The sequence below is a fragment of the Sycon ciliatum genome, chromosome 12, assembly GCF_964019385.1.
Source record: "Sycon ciliatum chromosome 12, ocSycCili1.1, whole genome shotgun sequence".
NCBI classification, from domain to species: Eukaryota; Metazoa; Porifera; class Calcarea; order Leucosolenida; family Sycettidae; genus Sycon; species Sycon ciliatum.
The window spans coordinates 21827047-21843023 of NC_088654.1; the positions used below are offsets into that span (position 1 = coordinate 21827047).

A 15977-nucleotide genomic window follows, 5' to 3' on the forward strand; every position below is an offset into this window, starting at 1 on the left:
TATGGTGATCAGAACAGTGTATTGCAGACTCACACAGAATCAGAATACAATGCTCTGGCAGTCAACCAAAAAAATTGAGGGAAGGCGATATATACGGTGACTCAGCTGTGCATAATTATCCGGATAGGCGAGGGAACCAGAAAAGCGAGGTCTGATTCGGATAAAAGAGGACCAGATAAGCGAGGTCTGATTCGGATAAAAGAGGACCAGATAAGCGAGGTCTGATTCGGATAAAAGAGGACCAGATAAGCGAGGTCTGGCTGTACTCTACTCTAGTAGATGAAAATAAGAACTAGTACTAATAAGAACGGCCTTTTGCGACTGCGAGGTTGACCCTCCCCCAGTTCTTCAGCACCCAACAGTACTATATCCCCAGAGTATCCCCAGAGTATCCAGATGCAAAGCATTTGCAAAATGACAGAAACGAACAAAAGACCTACCTCAATACCTGAGAGATCCACACCTTGAGATAAGTAATCTAAAGTTCAAAATCGGGTGGCGTACATACAGGCAAACACACACGCACACACATCCGCACACACATGCACACAGGCGCGCACAAACACACACATACACACACACACACGCAAACACCGAATACACACAAACACAAACGCAAACACACACACACACACACACACACACACACACACACACACACACACACACACACACACACAGGTGGACGGACGGACAGATGGAAAAAGTCATAGAGTTACAGCATGAACAAATGTGAATGAAGAATAGAGACTTTAGCATGACAATGTACAGTGAATGTTGAATAAGCAGGTTCATGCACAGCACATTGCCCAAGACTGCTCGACTGTAACTGGGTTTATTGTACATGATTGTGTACATCTATACTCAGGTGATGGCAAACTTCCATATCACATGACACAGCACTCACACTTGACACATCCTGGATGCGCTATGGCACGCAATACATTTAGAAAACACAGCACCCCATCAAGAAAGTGAACGACACCACACACCCAGACCATGCATCAAATGGCCGACATATACATGTATATGTATGTTGTACCCAAGAGTTTGCAACTCAACATGGGGGTATGTTCTTTTGCTCTGAAGTCGCATCATCACCATGTCACACACATACCTAGCTCACTGAGACTCTGTGCAGCCTTGGTTAGTTCACGCACACCTCCCTTCAGCTGAGCACGCAACTTCTTGCGCAAGGACAATACACGAATGAGGCGACGAAGTAACTCACACACCGTCTGCAAGCAGAAGAAGAGAAAAGGAAGGAAAGACAGAGAGACCGACAATGCTGCACCTAACCGCCAATACAGAGTGCCAGTGTAGAGCTTGCAATTCAATTTGGTTTGTCTATCACGGTGTCTCTTATGTGACTGTGTAGTGTGGAGTGCACACACGTCACATGCACACACGCGCGCGCGCGCGGGCACACACACACACAACAACAACATCATCACCACCATCACCACCACCAACAGCAAACATAGTAAGAGTACTGGCAGATCTGTAACAGCTCACTCACTTGAAGACGAGATAACTGAGTTGTGCGTGAAATTATCTTGCTATGAGGCTCGGCGATTTTACTGCGAATTCTACAGAAGAGACAGAAGACAACGACAGCAACCGAAGACAATCAAAAAGACAACCAGAGACTACCACAGGCACACAGATTGAGACGAATGAACTTAAAATTGGCAACTCGGTGCCAACAGTCAAGAGGGAAACGTAGCCAAAAGAAATTTAATCGAAGAAATTGAAGTAATTTTTTTCCACTGTTGGCTAATTGGTCATCTATGCGTATTGGGGTGTCCAGTACTACAGGATTCGTGCCACATTCCGGTTTATGGTTGTCGTGGTCAGGAGCACTGTTCTCAAGACTGTGAGTGCGTCCGATTAAGCACTTGAATCGATTCATGAATGGAATCTCACCGTTCGATTTCTTGTCATGAGCCCTGGAATCCATTCGGAACCCATTCACTGTATTCACATGGGGTGATGTGAATAGCCAGGGGCGATTCATGAATGGATTCATGAATCGATTCGCGTGCATAATCGAACGCACTCCGTGTGTCCCTGCCTTGTAACATGCTGTCAATCGTCAAACATGCTAACCTATTCATCCAGGCTTACATATAGCAATTTGCCACACTATACAGGTACTATTTCCTTGGAAACTGTCAAAATGTTGAGCGTGAAGTGTGTCCTACTTCGAACTATAATCGTACATGTTCAGTACTGGTGGTTGTTATTCGCAATCAGCTCAAACTCAACACAGAGTTGCTAGGCATGCACAAGGAGCTAAAATGACATGGAAGCTAGTTGCAGCAAGTGAAATGCCAGGAGAGGATCAGCACTGTACCACAGTAGAATACAGTTTAAAGGTTTTTATTAGCACGGATATGCTACTCCGCAGTGCTGACTTGTTTAAAACAAGGAGAGGATTTCACTTGCCACAGCTCCTGTACTGGACTAGCAGAATAGCACAAGAGAGCTGGCAGCTGGCAGCACGGTTCGGGATATGCATGGTGCAGACTGTGCGTTTTCAGCCCCGCTCATGCAGCAACTTTTGGTCGCACACATGATCAGTCATGTGATGAGCCCCGTCAGCCTGTCATACTTGCCCGACCACACATGCGCGTGCACACACACCTTTGACCTTTGACCTTTGACGCCCATCGCCGGAGGCGATGATAGCAATGCTACGGCAGAAGCCATAGCAACTTGTGCTGGGATTACACCATTCAACAGCTTGCAAGGCTGAAGAATTGACCGTCACTATTCAGCCTGGTCTACACCATACAGCTATTTGGAGTGACATTTTCTGGCCAGTGAATCCCTTTTTTGGTCTTTTTCATTTTTCATTTTTTTTCCGCACACACATCACACCACATACTCCGGCATGCACTGGCTGTTGGTAACCACCCAGGAGAATGAAAGAAAAGTCAGGAAGAGTCTGAGAAAGAGAAGAAAGACGTGTGTGACCATAATCGTACACACACACACACACACACACACAGATTTAGAGCGCTGTGGACCATGGCTGGCACAGGCACTACTGTAAAACACCTTTTGAATAGCTGTGTGACTAACTTACCGTTGCACACCAGCCTGTAGAGATTCTATTCTTGTCTGTACCATGTGAAGTACTCCTGAAATACACAAACACACACACACACACATACACACACACACACAAACACAAACACACAAAAGCACGCACATGCATGCATGCATGCCCGCACACACATACACACACGTACGCACATACAATGAACCCACATTGCCCGTCTAAAAGAAGGGTGCAGCAACTCAGAGTGGCACGCTAGCTGAGATCTCAGATTGAAGAAAACACACTTTGATGTTCCTCTTGATAGCTACAGTCAAACCTCGTTAGGATGAACACTGATAAGGCAAACTTTCCATTACTAGTAAAACGAACTAGGGCCAATCTTATGGTTGGCCAGGCATCAAATCAAGTTAAATTTATACGTTTACGATGAACTCCTGTGCGGTGAACTTTCGCGAAGACGAACTATTTCAAGTGTGATTTGAACAAAATCAGCGCGTAGTATGAACTTTCGGACCAAGCGCGCGTGCGCTGGCTGTCTTTTTTCTTTCCTTTTCCAGGGAGTAGTAAAACCGGTGTTTTACTACTCCCTGGTCGAGGCATACATTGTACCAAGAGTATACAACCCCCCAAGAGAGTGCAACTCATGACACCCTTTCTATGGGGTTCGCCGACGGCGAAAACTCACATCACGTGGTGCAGTGTCGCAGTTGCACGTTTCCAGCCCGTTTTTAGCGAGCAGTTGAGTAATTAAAAAGCACTGTCTGACAGAAACTCACTGCGCATATGCAAATCCCCTGCATGATCATCGCCGATATTCGAATTGCGCGCATGCTATCCTTCGTGTGTACGTCGTACGATACGTACTGAGACACGTGATGTGAGTTTTCGCCGTCGGAGACCCCATATGCAGAGTTGCACACTCTTGGGGATTATAATTATACTCTTGATTGTACGTACAGTAGATCTATTTAGTGACATTTTTTCTTCTTCTTTTTTTTTCCGACCATTTCACCTGCCATAGTTATGCCCTGATCATGCAAGCTCATGCATGCGTGTTTCACAGCATAGTAAAAAACGAGTAGACAAAAAAATGTAGTGACATACTACAGTCGCCGGCAAAAAAATCCAATCAATGCTATGCTAGCTACTGGTAGCTGTGCACTGACCATGGGCAACATGCACTGAACATGGGCAACATGCACTGACCATGGGCAACATGCACTGACCATGGGCAACATGCACTGAACATGGGTAACATGCACTGACCATGGGTAACATGCACTGACCATGGGTAACATGCACTGACCATGGGTAACATGCACTGACCATGGGCAATGCACTGAACATGGGTAACATGCACTGACCATGGGTAACATGCACTGACCATGGGCAATGCACTGAACATGGGTAACATGCACTGACCATGGGCAACATGCACTGACCATGGGCAACATGCACTGACCATGGGCAATGCACTGAACATGGGTAACATGCACTGACCATGGGCAATGCACTGAACATGGGTAACATGCACTGACCATGGGTAACATGCACTGACCATGGGTAACATGCACTGACCATGGGTAACATGCACTGACCATGGGCAATGCACTGACCATGGGCAATGCACTCACCATGGGCAATGCACTGACCATGGGCAATGCACTGAACATGGGCAATGCACTGAACATGGGCAATGCACTGAACATGGGCAATGCACTGAACATGGGCAATATGCTCTGCCATTGCTAGTGCTGTACAGCACTGTAGGGCACCGAAGAACTGGGGGGGGGGGGGGGGGGGGGGGGGGGTCAGGGTTCCAGCCTAGCCCGTTTTTATTTTTAGCAAACACAGCGGTTTCGTTCTTATTCGATGGTACAGTCTTACATGTACATGTGTGCAGAGTTATACTTCTGAGTGTACATTATAGTGTACATTATAGTTAGGGGTCAAAGGGGTGTACCGGTTACCCGGGTACCCGCCCGATAATCTCAGGTACCGTTAGTAAAAGGGTACCCGTTTGGATTTTGATGAACCAGTCAGTATGGAGCAACACTGCAGGGATCGTGTATTCCAGGCGGGAGTCAATTATTTACAACTCCACGCTGGATGTCTGCATTGTTGTTGCATTTTCGCACCTAGTAGATCTACCTCTGCGACTATCAGACACCAATCAATTTGCGAATCACATTGTGATATCAAAATACAACCCGAGAACAGATAGATTATAGAGTTGGTGGACAAGCCGTTGATTATTCACTCTCATTGTAATATCAAAAGTATTCTTTCTAGACCAAAGAGTGGTATATTTGATAACATTTAATAACGATAGAAATTTTTTTTTTTTTACGATACTTCTCCAGACGTTTCGTTGTTCTGAACAACATCGTCAGTGGATAAAGAAAGATAGATTATATCTTGATTTATGCGAAAATTGCACAAAAAAAAACATGGCTGCTAAAGGGTACCCGTTAACCCACCCGTTAAGAAAATTACCCGTTCGTTAGTTAAAGGTACACCCGTTTGACCCCTAATTATAGTGTACATTATGGTTTCCCTTCTTATCTGCAAACAATCCAGCCTAGACCGTTCTTAAAAATTGGTGAAATTCTAGCCTGGCCGTTCTTCGGCGCCCGACAGTACTGTAGCCTAGTGTGTGGCTAGTAGTGGCACGGTATATGCTGCCCTGCTGCCAGGCCTGCTGCATACACTCAGTACAGTGCTCGACCCGACTGCATGCAGCGCAGGCAGAGTGCAGCGCAGACTGTTCAGTGCCGTGCTGGTACTGACGGTCTGTAACTGCATGCATGCCCCATGCCACCATGCCACCATGAACACATACCATACCACTGTATCCATGACATTGGCCGGATTTTTGTGGCGACAATTGTACATGTAGTACATCCGTCCTTTCCCGGGCCGTTACGGTTCAGCGTAGACTGTCCGCATCGTTGATCGCGGCAGGCGAAGGCGAGTTCTATTCCGTTGGTTTTGCAACAACGACGTTGTCGCTCTGCCAGTGTTCGAGGTGAGTCGTGAAGTGAGCTGTGAGGAGATTTGTGAAGTGTTTTGTGAAGTATGAAACTCAGATGTTGAGCCAATAATAAAATGTAGAAAGGAAAGGGACTTTTTAAAAATAAGATGTGTTGGAGCTAGGTGTCAGGTCATCGAATGTCTCAGTACTCTGAGGTGTCAGGTCATTGAATGTCTCAGTACTCTGAGGTGTCAGGTCATCGAATGTCTCAGTACTCTGTCAATTTTGTGCCTACAGTAGTGTACTGTAAAGTGAGAAACTTTCGCTAGAGATTAAATTTCGCTATTTTCACGACCATCACACATTCGCGAAAATAAATCGCCGCAAACCTTTCCGTACATTGATTGTAGAGTTTGTAGACAGTACAAGATCCGACTGAAGAGATAGAATCGCCACCACAGTTTTTCATCGTGAACCAGCCCAATTTATGAAAACGCAAACCATTGATGGTATACGGAGGCAGAGTCGCAAACCATTGATGGTATACGGAGGCACGGTCACAAACCATTGATGGTATACGGAGGCACGGTCACAAACCATTGATGGTATACGGAGGCAGGGTCACAAACCATTGATGGTATACAGAGGCACGAGCACAAACCATTGCACATTGTACTTACCTGTTTCTGGCTTATGCTCAGAATAAATGCTTCCCATGTACCACAGCATGCACCTTCACATAAATACAATCCATACGGTACGCATATCGATCTTTTTTTGTCAGATCCGGATAAGAAGAACTCCCGATAAGACAAACAGACTGGCTCAGTTCATTGAAGTTCGTCCTAACGAGGTTTGACTGTAATCATGAGGGAGAAAACTGAACAGGGGACGGGTACCATTCGAGATGTTATCGAAGTAGCAGTGTGTGTTTGCCCTATTGACTGTGATGCAGTCTGCCCAGTGTTGACTCCGAGACCCACGGTCGGACGAGCTGCCCAGGCCTCACCACCACTGCCGTTTCTGTGCAGCCTTCTCTATACATACACACCATGTACACTGTATATGTGCACACTCACATGTCTGAAGGTTTGTGGGTTTTCAATAAAAAAAATTAAAAAATAAACCAGTCCTTGTGTTCACCATCATGTCCACCAGAACGCCAGTGAAATCTGCTGAGTGCAATGCAAGCAGTTCAAACGCTGCCAAGGACGCAGAAGGAGAGGAAGAGGCGACCGGCTCACCAGAGTGTCCACCGCCCAACGGCGAGTGCACAGCAGTAGCAGCACCAGAAACATAACATGTCGCGGGTCTACGGTTCGTATGCTTTGGAATAGAGCAATCATGTCCGTGCTTACATCATTGCGGCTGACTGGACAGGAAGCGAAGGCATCCGCTCCGGCAGTAGAATCACAACGTAAACATACCCCGCGTGCAGACGAGCAAATGATTCCCAGGAAAACGCCAATGATGTTTATCGCCAGAGACAAAATGCCACACGGGCGTGCTGACTTTCGCCGGTACATGTATGAAAGCGAGTGCCACGTCATCGAGCCATTGCAGCCGCACACTGTTGCCATGAAGAAGGAGGAGGAGCACTGGGTGAACTTCAATCACTCCTTGTGCACTTGGGGCAGTGGCAACTGGCCAAACCAAAAATGCGGATGACCGTATGCTGTATAAGCCCGGTCCCAATCCATGCCGGACTGCTGAACAATTCTGGACTGAAATGGTCCGAAGTAGAACTTGGTTGAAGGCAATTCATTGAAATCTTACACTCCCGGTCAATGAGGGTGGAGTTCGAGGTTTTCAGTGTTTTGATATCCGTCGGCGGGCAGTCACCCATGATCAGTTCTAGAAGTTCCTGCAGCCTAAGACACATGTAGCTGACATCAGTTGTTCGGACCACAGGTAGGTCAGGTCTGAGCACGGATACGTCTTCGAAATGAAAGGCATAGCTACATTGGTCTACGTCCCCGATAGGCTAGAAGAGAACGACTTTGTCCTGGTGTTCGGGCGAAGTCAGTTGCGGTGGTGCGTTGGTCCTCAAACAGACAATATACAGGTCGTCAGATAAAGAGCAAGAAAAGGTTGTCATCACAGATGACAAGGGCTACAGAAATGCATAAGCATGAGCATGCACACAGGCACACACCCAGGCAATATGCAGATATGTACATGGTTGTGCTCAATCTGCGGACACACTCCTTCATCTCTTGTACAGTGCTGCTCAACGAAATCCAGTCGCGCCACTCAAGTTTGCGCCTTGCATCATCCCGCAGCCCAGTGTTCGCAGGTGTATGGCTACACAACGCCCGGCGTGCACTTGAGTGACGCGACTGGATTTCAGTGAGCAGTACTGTAGGATCATGAGTGTAGCATAGCAGAGAGGCAACCGGTGACACACATGTGCACTGCCCATTTGCCAGGCTTACCTTCTAGCTTCTCAATGCCAGTAGCTTGAGAGAGAAGATCCTCATGATGTGACACCACCTGCACGCACCGGGTACCGGTATTAACACATACGCACATGTACACACAAACATGCACGCACACACACGCACGCACGCACGCACACACACACACACACACACACACGCCCACACACACAAAAGAACGACGGGTACAAGGCAATTAAACAGAAGGACATGCGGCGAGCACGTGTGGAGAATACTCTAGAGAATTGAAAAATAAAAACACACAACCAACAGTAACGGTTTCAGAATATCAAGTCACATTTCAGATTTACACTGCAGGTGCAATGAAAATCTAAACAATTTCCTTGCAAAATCCCTTTCGCTGAACATTGTAGGACATAGTTGAAGTAACTACCACCACCACCACCAGATACAACAAGGCAGTGATGCCATGAAGACCACGGTACATGTGCAGATCTGCCTTCCAAAAATCAAAACTCCATCTAAGCTTCTGATAATGAACGAAGAAAGGTAGAGAACATATTAGCAAACAAGTGCAAACAAATCACACGCTATGCTGACATGGCGGCACTGCAGTGCAGGTGAAAAAATGATGAGAGTGATGAAGACTAGCGCCTGAAACTGGCTATAAGAACCGCATGTACGGTGGAATAAGGGCGGCAAAACACACCTCGAGAAATGGCGGCAAAATACTAAATGCACGCCTGCCTGTACACATTCTCTAAGCTGCAATGTTACAGTTGGCACAGAGCTATACACCTCTCACCACCGCCACCAAAGACACCAGCACCAGCGCCAAAACCACCAGCAATAGCACCACAACCAGCAACAGCACCACAACCAGCAACAGCACCACAACCAGCACCAGCAACAGCACCACAACCAGCACCAGCAACAGCACCACAACCAGCACCAGCACCACCACAAGCACAAGCACCACTATTAGTTTGCAATTGGGCTATGGATGTCTAGTGATATCTGATACACGTATGATCTTAGCAAGAGTGGCAGTGTTTCTTGCCGCACCATGTCACCTTTTTCAATGAACTGGACTGTTCCAGGTCAGACATGAAAATCACAGCTGGGGTGCCGTTTCTTTCTTCACTCTTGTGCATACCCATGTAAGGTGTGAATGGTGTACATTATAGTACCTACAGTGGCCAATCTCAGTACAAGGTACTGATAACTAATTCCAATACAATTACACCAGGATCAACTTCACCCGCACTTTAGCTGCTACCTTCTCTTCATGGTGCCAGATTCTGCAAGGCTTTCACCGTGGAATGCTCAGGGTATAAAGATGTTCTTCATCAGCTTGCACACTATCATCATCACTTCACTAAATCCAGAGATCGAGAATTGCTATGTGGTATCACTACAATATAGGAACCTGTTTGAATATGGCAAGCATACAGTGCGACAGGATAGGTTTGCTGTAATCCATAGTCGGACAGATGAAGCCGAAGGATGAGACAACACGCTGTTCACAGTGTAAGTCAATGTAACTGTATGTGTAAGTCAATGTAACTGTATGTGCTCCACTAACACTACACTGTACTTTATAAGCAGAAATATTCGTCTGGAATTTAATTTCGTCTTTTTCGTCCAAGGAGCTTTTGGACTAAATTAAATGCCGGACTAATGTCGATTTGTCCAGCTTTTCAATGCACTCTTATGATCCATGGACGAAATTTACAACCGGACGAACTCCCTTTCTTTGGAGTTGGACGAAATTATTGACCGACGAAGTTTTCTGCCTGTACAGTAGTTTGTAAATGCCCCCCCCCCCCCCACACACACACACCTACAGTGCACATACGCACTACAACACATGCATACAAACCTCCACATGCTCGTACACACACACACACACACACACACACACACACACACACACCACACACACACACGCGCACGCACGCACACACACACACACACACACACACACACACACACACACACACACGCACGCACACACTCGTACACAAACCGTGCATGCGCACGGCCGGCTGGATAGACTGAGCTACCGGTATGATTCACAACTCCAAAATGCACAGAACAGAGATAACATACCTGCTGATTTAGGTCGCGATCAAGCAACGCCACACTAGAGGCAATGTGCTGCAATGTCTGTGCCACTTGTTCACTTTCAATAATCGTATTCGAGTATCGCTGTACGTCAAACTCGTCCTCCAGGAAAGGATGACAACGCTCTGAACAGCAACATATAGCAATAGTGTGTGTGTGTGTGCACAAACAAGAAAACATCTGTTGGTGCGTGGCTTTTAGACTATACACAACACATACTAATTACCGCCTATGTCTTGCTACTACTGTACCAGTACTAGCAAGAGTATGGAAGCTCCCAAGAGTGTGCAACTCCTGATACTCTTTCTATGAGGTTCACCGACGACGAAAACTCACACCACGTGGTGTGGTGCTCCAGTTGTGCGTTTCCAGCCCGTTTTTAGCGAGCAGCGGAGTAATAAAAAAATGCACTCTCTGACAGAAACTCACTACGCGTATGCAACTCGCCAACATGATCATGGCAGATATCAAGAGTGCATGTACAGTCGTCCCTCTTTAATCCAGCACTTTATAAACCAGCATAATTGTCAGCAACCAAAATGTCCTTTCCATGCACATTGCAGCAGAAAATCAGATTTCCTAATCCAGCACCCTGCCTAATCCAGCACCCTCCCTAATCCAGCACCCTGCCTAATCCAGCACCCTGCCTAATCCAGCACCCTGCCTAATCTAACAGAATTTCCGTAGCACAAATGGTGCTGGATTATAAAGGGACCACTATACTCTTGGTGCTACAGTACACCATGGTACACGTAGTAACTACATGACTGTCCACTCCAGTGCAGCTATATAGCGGTAGATTCACAGTGACGACTCTTTCCGACAGGCTGATGCTATTATGCCAGAGCCAATACAGTAATTTCATCGAGAGAATATGACTGTAAAGAAATTATCTACATGCCAGAATGAAAGTCACTTCGTTCATCGTTCACCCTCCCCTATCCCCACCAAACCCACCCACACATCAACATACATGTACACTCAGTAAGCCAGCATTGCCGCTGTTTCCCCCAAATAGCTGTGCAAATAGCACGTACTATTGTGTTTCAGTGTTGCATGTGATTTGAATAACGCTACAGAAATAAATAAAATTCAAAATTGAAATATCAAGTGAGCTACACACCATCAGAGCTGACGAGTTCCAGGACGGACGGCTCATTGCCGTCAGCTTCCATCATTACGGAGAATCCAACGAGGAAGCTTCAGACGTGTATTTTCAACTCTTTGTCCCTCTTCTTTCTCTCTCAAACTCAAAGAACTGAAAGAAGTCGAAGAGCTACGAAGACACACTTCAAATCACTCGAGAAATACTTATGACTCTACATGACGTTGTGAGTACAGGATTCTGCGGCTGCAACGTCGTTTCCATGGCGAGAAATAATGGCGTTGGGTCGCTTTCAACACAAAAAGACTTGCGAACACCACACACACTCGATCGAGTCATACAAACACAAAACGTTATTTTGAAAAGTGTAGACAAGTACATGACAGTACAAGGCAGCTGTACCAACAAGTAAAAAGATTTCAAGAGATCCTGCTCTTGTCGTTTGTTTGTTCATGGACAAGCTTTCTGAGCAGTGTGCGATCAACCAGAACGAACCCTCGATAAGGCCACTGGCAGGGTGTCCGTCTACCTGCCTATGTACAGTATGAGGCAGTAGCCTTTCTCGGTGCGAACTGCGGTGAGTGTGTCCGCATTTCTCGTAGGAACCCGTTGAATGTGTTCGTCCGAATATTTCCTGACGTCGACAATCTTTTTGTTAGTCTGTGAGCTACTGTGATGTCCTCGCTGGTGGAGAAAGGCGCAAGGGTGGCGGGCATCTCCAGCAGAGATGTTGCCACTACGGCTGGCCGCCTCGCTGTGTCTTACGTGTGGAGACGGACTTGCTTTGGCTTGTTCTCGTTGGCCATGGGCTCAGTGGGGTTCTCTTACATTTGGAGAAGTGCTATGCTGTACAAGAATCGCCGCTTGCATCGTTACTATGGTCAAGAAGCATCACGGGCCCGTGATGCGCTACGGGAAGCTTTAGCAGATGAGGAATGGACAGATGAAGATGAGGAGCTTGTGGACTTGACTGTGGAGGAGCTGCTTGAGAAACTGCGCAGTAAAGAGATCTCCTCGGTAAGGGTTGTGCGTGTGTACATGCGCAAAGCCCTGGAGTGCAGTGCACGTGCCAACATCAACTGTGTGACGCAGCCTATACCCGGTGCCCTGGAGCATGCTGCACGCTGCGACGAGCTGCTCGAGTCTGGACAAACGGCGAGTTTACTGCACGGCTTGCCGGTGAGTATCAAGGAGTGCGTCAACGTGGCCGGCACCCGCTCACACTGGGGTGTGGCGTCCCAGTGCGGTGACATCATCGCAGAGGACTGTGTGCTGATACAGGTATTGAAGAGCCACGGCGCCGTGCCGTTCGTCAAGACCAACGTGCCGCAGACCATGTTCAGCTTTGAGTGCTCCAACCCGGTGTACGGCGCCACGCTGAACCCGCACGATCCCAGCCGCGGTCCTGGCGGGTCCAGTGGTGGTGAGGCGGCACTGATGTCGCTCGGCGGCTCTCTACTGGGCATTGGTACGGACATAGCCGGTAGCACGCGCATCCCGGCGGCATTCAGCGGCGTGGTTGGCTTCAAGCCCACCATGGGACGTATCAGCGGCAAGGGCAACGGCTCACCGGTACCGGGTATCGTCGGCGTGGCGCGCACGCACGGCCCACAGGCACAGCACGTGGCCGGCTGCCGACTCCTCATGCAGGCACTGTGCTGCGAGCTGGCCTGGCGGCTGGATCCCACTCTGCCGCCCGTGCCTTTCTTAGCGGAGCAGTGCACGCAGCGGCGGACGCTAAGGATTGGTTACTACGACGACGATGGCTTCTTTCCCACCACGCCGGCGTACAAGCGCGCTGTGCAGGAGGCACGCACGGCGTTGGAATCTCGCGGCCATGAGCTGGTGGCATTTCAGCCGCCCAACGTCCAGCGTGCTATTGAGCTATATTATAGCCTGGTGGGGGCAGACGGTGGTGCGGTGCTGCGCAAAGCTCTGAGGCATGACGTGCTGGATGTTTCCATGCGCTACCTCGTGCGTCTGGCCGGCTTCTCTCGCGTCCTTCTCAACCTGCTGCGGCCGGTGATCAGGTTCCTGTGGCCCCGTAGCGGGCACTCACTATGCCAGGTGTACCCGCGACAAGCCGAGCAGCTGTGGTCACTGCTCGCGGAGCGTCAAACGTACCTCAGCACGTTCAGCGAGGCGTGGCGACTGAAACAGCTGGATGGCATAATCTGCCCGGCACACGCCATGGGCCCACCACCACTGGGCAAGTGTGCTGAGATGACCTGCTCATTCTCGTACACTATGCTTTTCAACCTCCTAGACTATCCTGCTGGCATTGTGCCAGTTACCAAGGTAACGACGTTGGATGAGCTGGCATTGCGGGATCACCCGCAGAACAACTACTGGGATGCGCTGGTGGCCAAACTGTCCGTAGGCACGTCGGGACTGCCCGTCGCTGTGCAGTGCGCTACCATGCCATGGCAGGACGAGACGTGCCTCTACCTGATGCAGGAGCTTGAGACGGCTATCGCTGCCAACACAACATCAACCACAGCAGCAGCAACCAGCAAAGCGTAACGCCTGCTCTTCCTTGCTGCGAGCGGAGCTGGAAGCAGCCATGACAGGCGTGGACGTGCAACACGTGGCCAAGGCTTACAGTCATATTCTTGCCGTTGTTGGAACAGTAGAAGACCGTGCGGCGTGCACGTGAACTGGAACCAGCAGAGCGCTATCCACTCAGTACATGTACTGCCTTGTGCACTGTGTTCCTAGTATCTACACTGGTAAGTGCAGCATACACTGCAGCATACACTGCAGCATACACTGCAGCATACACTGCAGCATACACTGCAGCATACACTGCAGCACACAATGCAGCATACACTGCAGCATACAATGCAGCATACAATGCAGCATACACTGCAGCACACTACAGCCTGATCCCCTGCCATCTTGTGAAGGTATTTGCGGGGACCATATTCTTGATAAAGACTGTCGAGTCGTAACAAACTCACACACGCCTATCTTCAGAGCTCTACCTGTACACGTGCTGCATGTCACAGGTATGTCATGCTGATGGCAGACATACGGTATGCTGCTCCTGGCCATTCCTGGCATTGGGTCACTCTGTGTGTGTGTGTGTGTGTGCGACAGTGTAACACACTTCACATTCAGACTAGCCTATACTGCCGCCACCGTGACCGCTATGCGTAGTTTCAGTCTTTCACTGCCACCGTCGCGGCTATGCATAGTTTGCATCTAAACTGCAGTATTGCTGCTGAAGAATGTGCGGAGGTGTGCACTGTGCTGTGCTGTGCTGTCTGGTTTCATGACCGGCATCTAGCCATGCTGTTCTAGACTAAGCATGCAAATCTACCCATGCACTAGTAGCTGTTTCACGTGCAGTTTATACTGTATGCCTAGAGCATTGGAATTGCTCTCGTCTCTCTTTTGGTATTTCCCGTACCGTTTGCACTCACGACCTACGAATTGCAGCCAGCACACTTCAACGAGTCATTCAGCACTTGCTTATTGTATTAATGATGCAGCACGTTCGGTGTCATAGCAGCGCTGTGGTTGCTGCTGCACAGAGATTAGCCGGTGTCACTGACCACAGTAGAGACAGATAGAGAGCACTAGTAGTCTGCATCCATGCCGATATTTCTTGGCAGTTGTATCATGCAACAAATTAGGGTGATTGCGAGTTGTGCTTTTCTTATTAAGTTTGTTTTGGCTACTGGTTCTTTTATATTACTGCCGTGAGTTTAAACTGCACTATTAATGTTTGCAGCAGTTGCTGGACTTCCCGACTTGTCATGCAGCTTGTTCAACGTATTCTATGCTTCTATCTCAATTTTAATGTTCTCAGCCAAGGCATGGCACCATTGTGTATCTCCCCCCCCCCCCCTCACTACCTTCTTGATACTATTATGCTCCTATAACGCCTTTGATCTGTGTCAACCTTCAGCTGCTGGATTCAGTTTGATGTTTCTGTCCTTGTCCCCTTTTCTTTACATGGCTTTATCACGAATGGCTCCTAGCTTGACAAGCACATGCGGATAGAAATGTAACTTGTTCTCTGCATCTGCTGCCTATGTGTGCGTGCCCGTGATCGTGTTCCGCTGCCTGCGGTAGCTGGAATTAAAATCCTGGCAGTGTTCAGATGAGCTAGTGAGTCGTAGCAGCCCTGTAGGAGGACCCCATAGCCCAGCTACAGTCATTCGAGCATGCACGCTCGTCGCTCTGACCTGGCCAGGTGTCATGTGCTTATCTACAGTGCTGGCAACTGAAATCCGACCCCTGAGCGGTGCGCTCACATCGCAAAGACCCAACATGGGATTGTAAAACCACGAGATAGAG

General features: G+C 48.4%; 2 protein-coding genes across 2 annotated transcripts in view; one reads left to right on the plus strand and one right to left on the minus strand.

The window, feature by feature from the left end:
- Positions 1 to 12012, minus strand: part of LOC135828936 (conserved oligomeric Golgi complex subunit 5-like) — a gene marked incomplete in the record, with an annotated part of 39611 nt that extends 27599 nt beyond the window's left edge. The window contains 7 exon segments of the mRNA XM_065341369.1: positions 441 to 478; positions 1118 to 1238; positions 1520 to 1589; positions 3092 to 3146; positions 8477 to 8534; positions 10553 to 10692; positions 11691 to 12012. Of these exon segments, the coding sequence (XP_065197441.1) occupies positions 441 to 478; positions 1118 to 1238; positions 1520 to 1589; positions 3092 to 3146; positions 8477 to 8534; positions 10553 to 10692; positions 11691 to 11745 (537 nt within the window).
- A 63-nt stretch (positions 12013 to 12075) lies between these two features.
- On the plus strand, positions 12076 to 15701 carry LOC135828937 (fatty-acid amide hydrolase 1-like). The gene has a single exon (XM_065341370.1). It carries the CDS (start codon positions 12348 to 12350, stop codon positions 14193 to 14195), a length of 1848 nt encoding a protein of 615 aa, XP_065197442.1. The 5' UTR covers positions 12076 to 12347; the 3' UTR covers positions 14196 to 15701.
- Positions 15702 to 15977: the final 276 nt, after the last annotated feature.

Coding starts and splice junctions, on each gene's coding strand:
- LOC135828937 (XM_065341370.1), top strand. CDS start 12,348: ATGTCCTCGCTGGTGGAGAAAGGCGCAAGGGTGGCGGGCATCTCCAGC.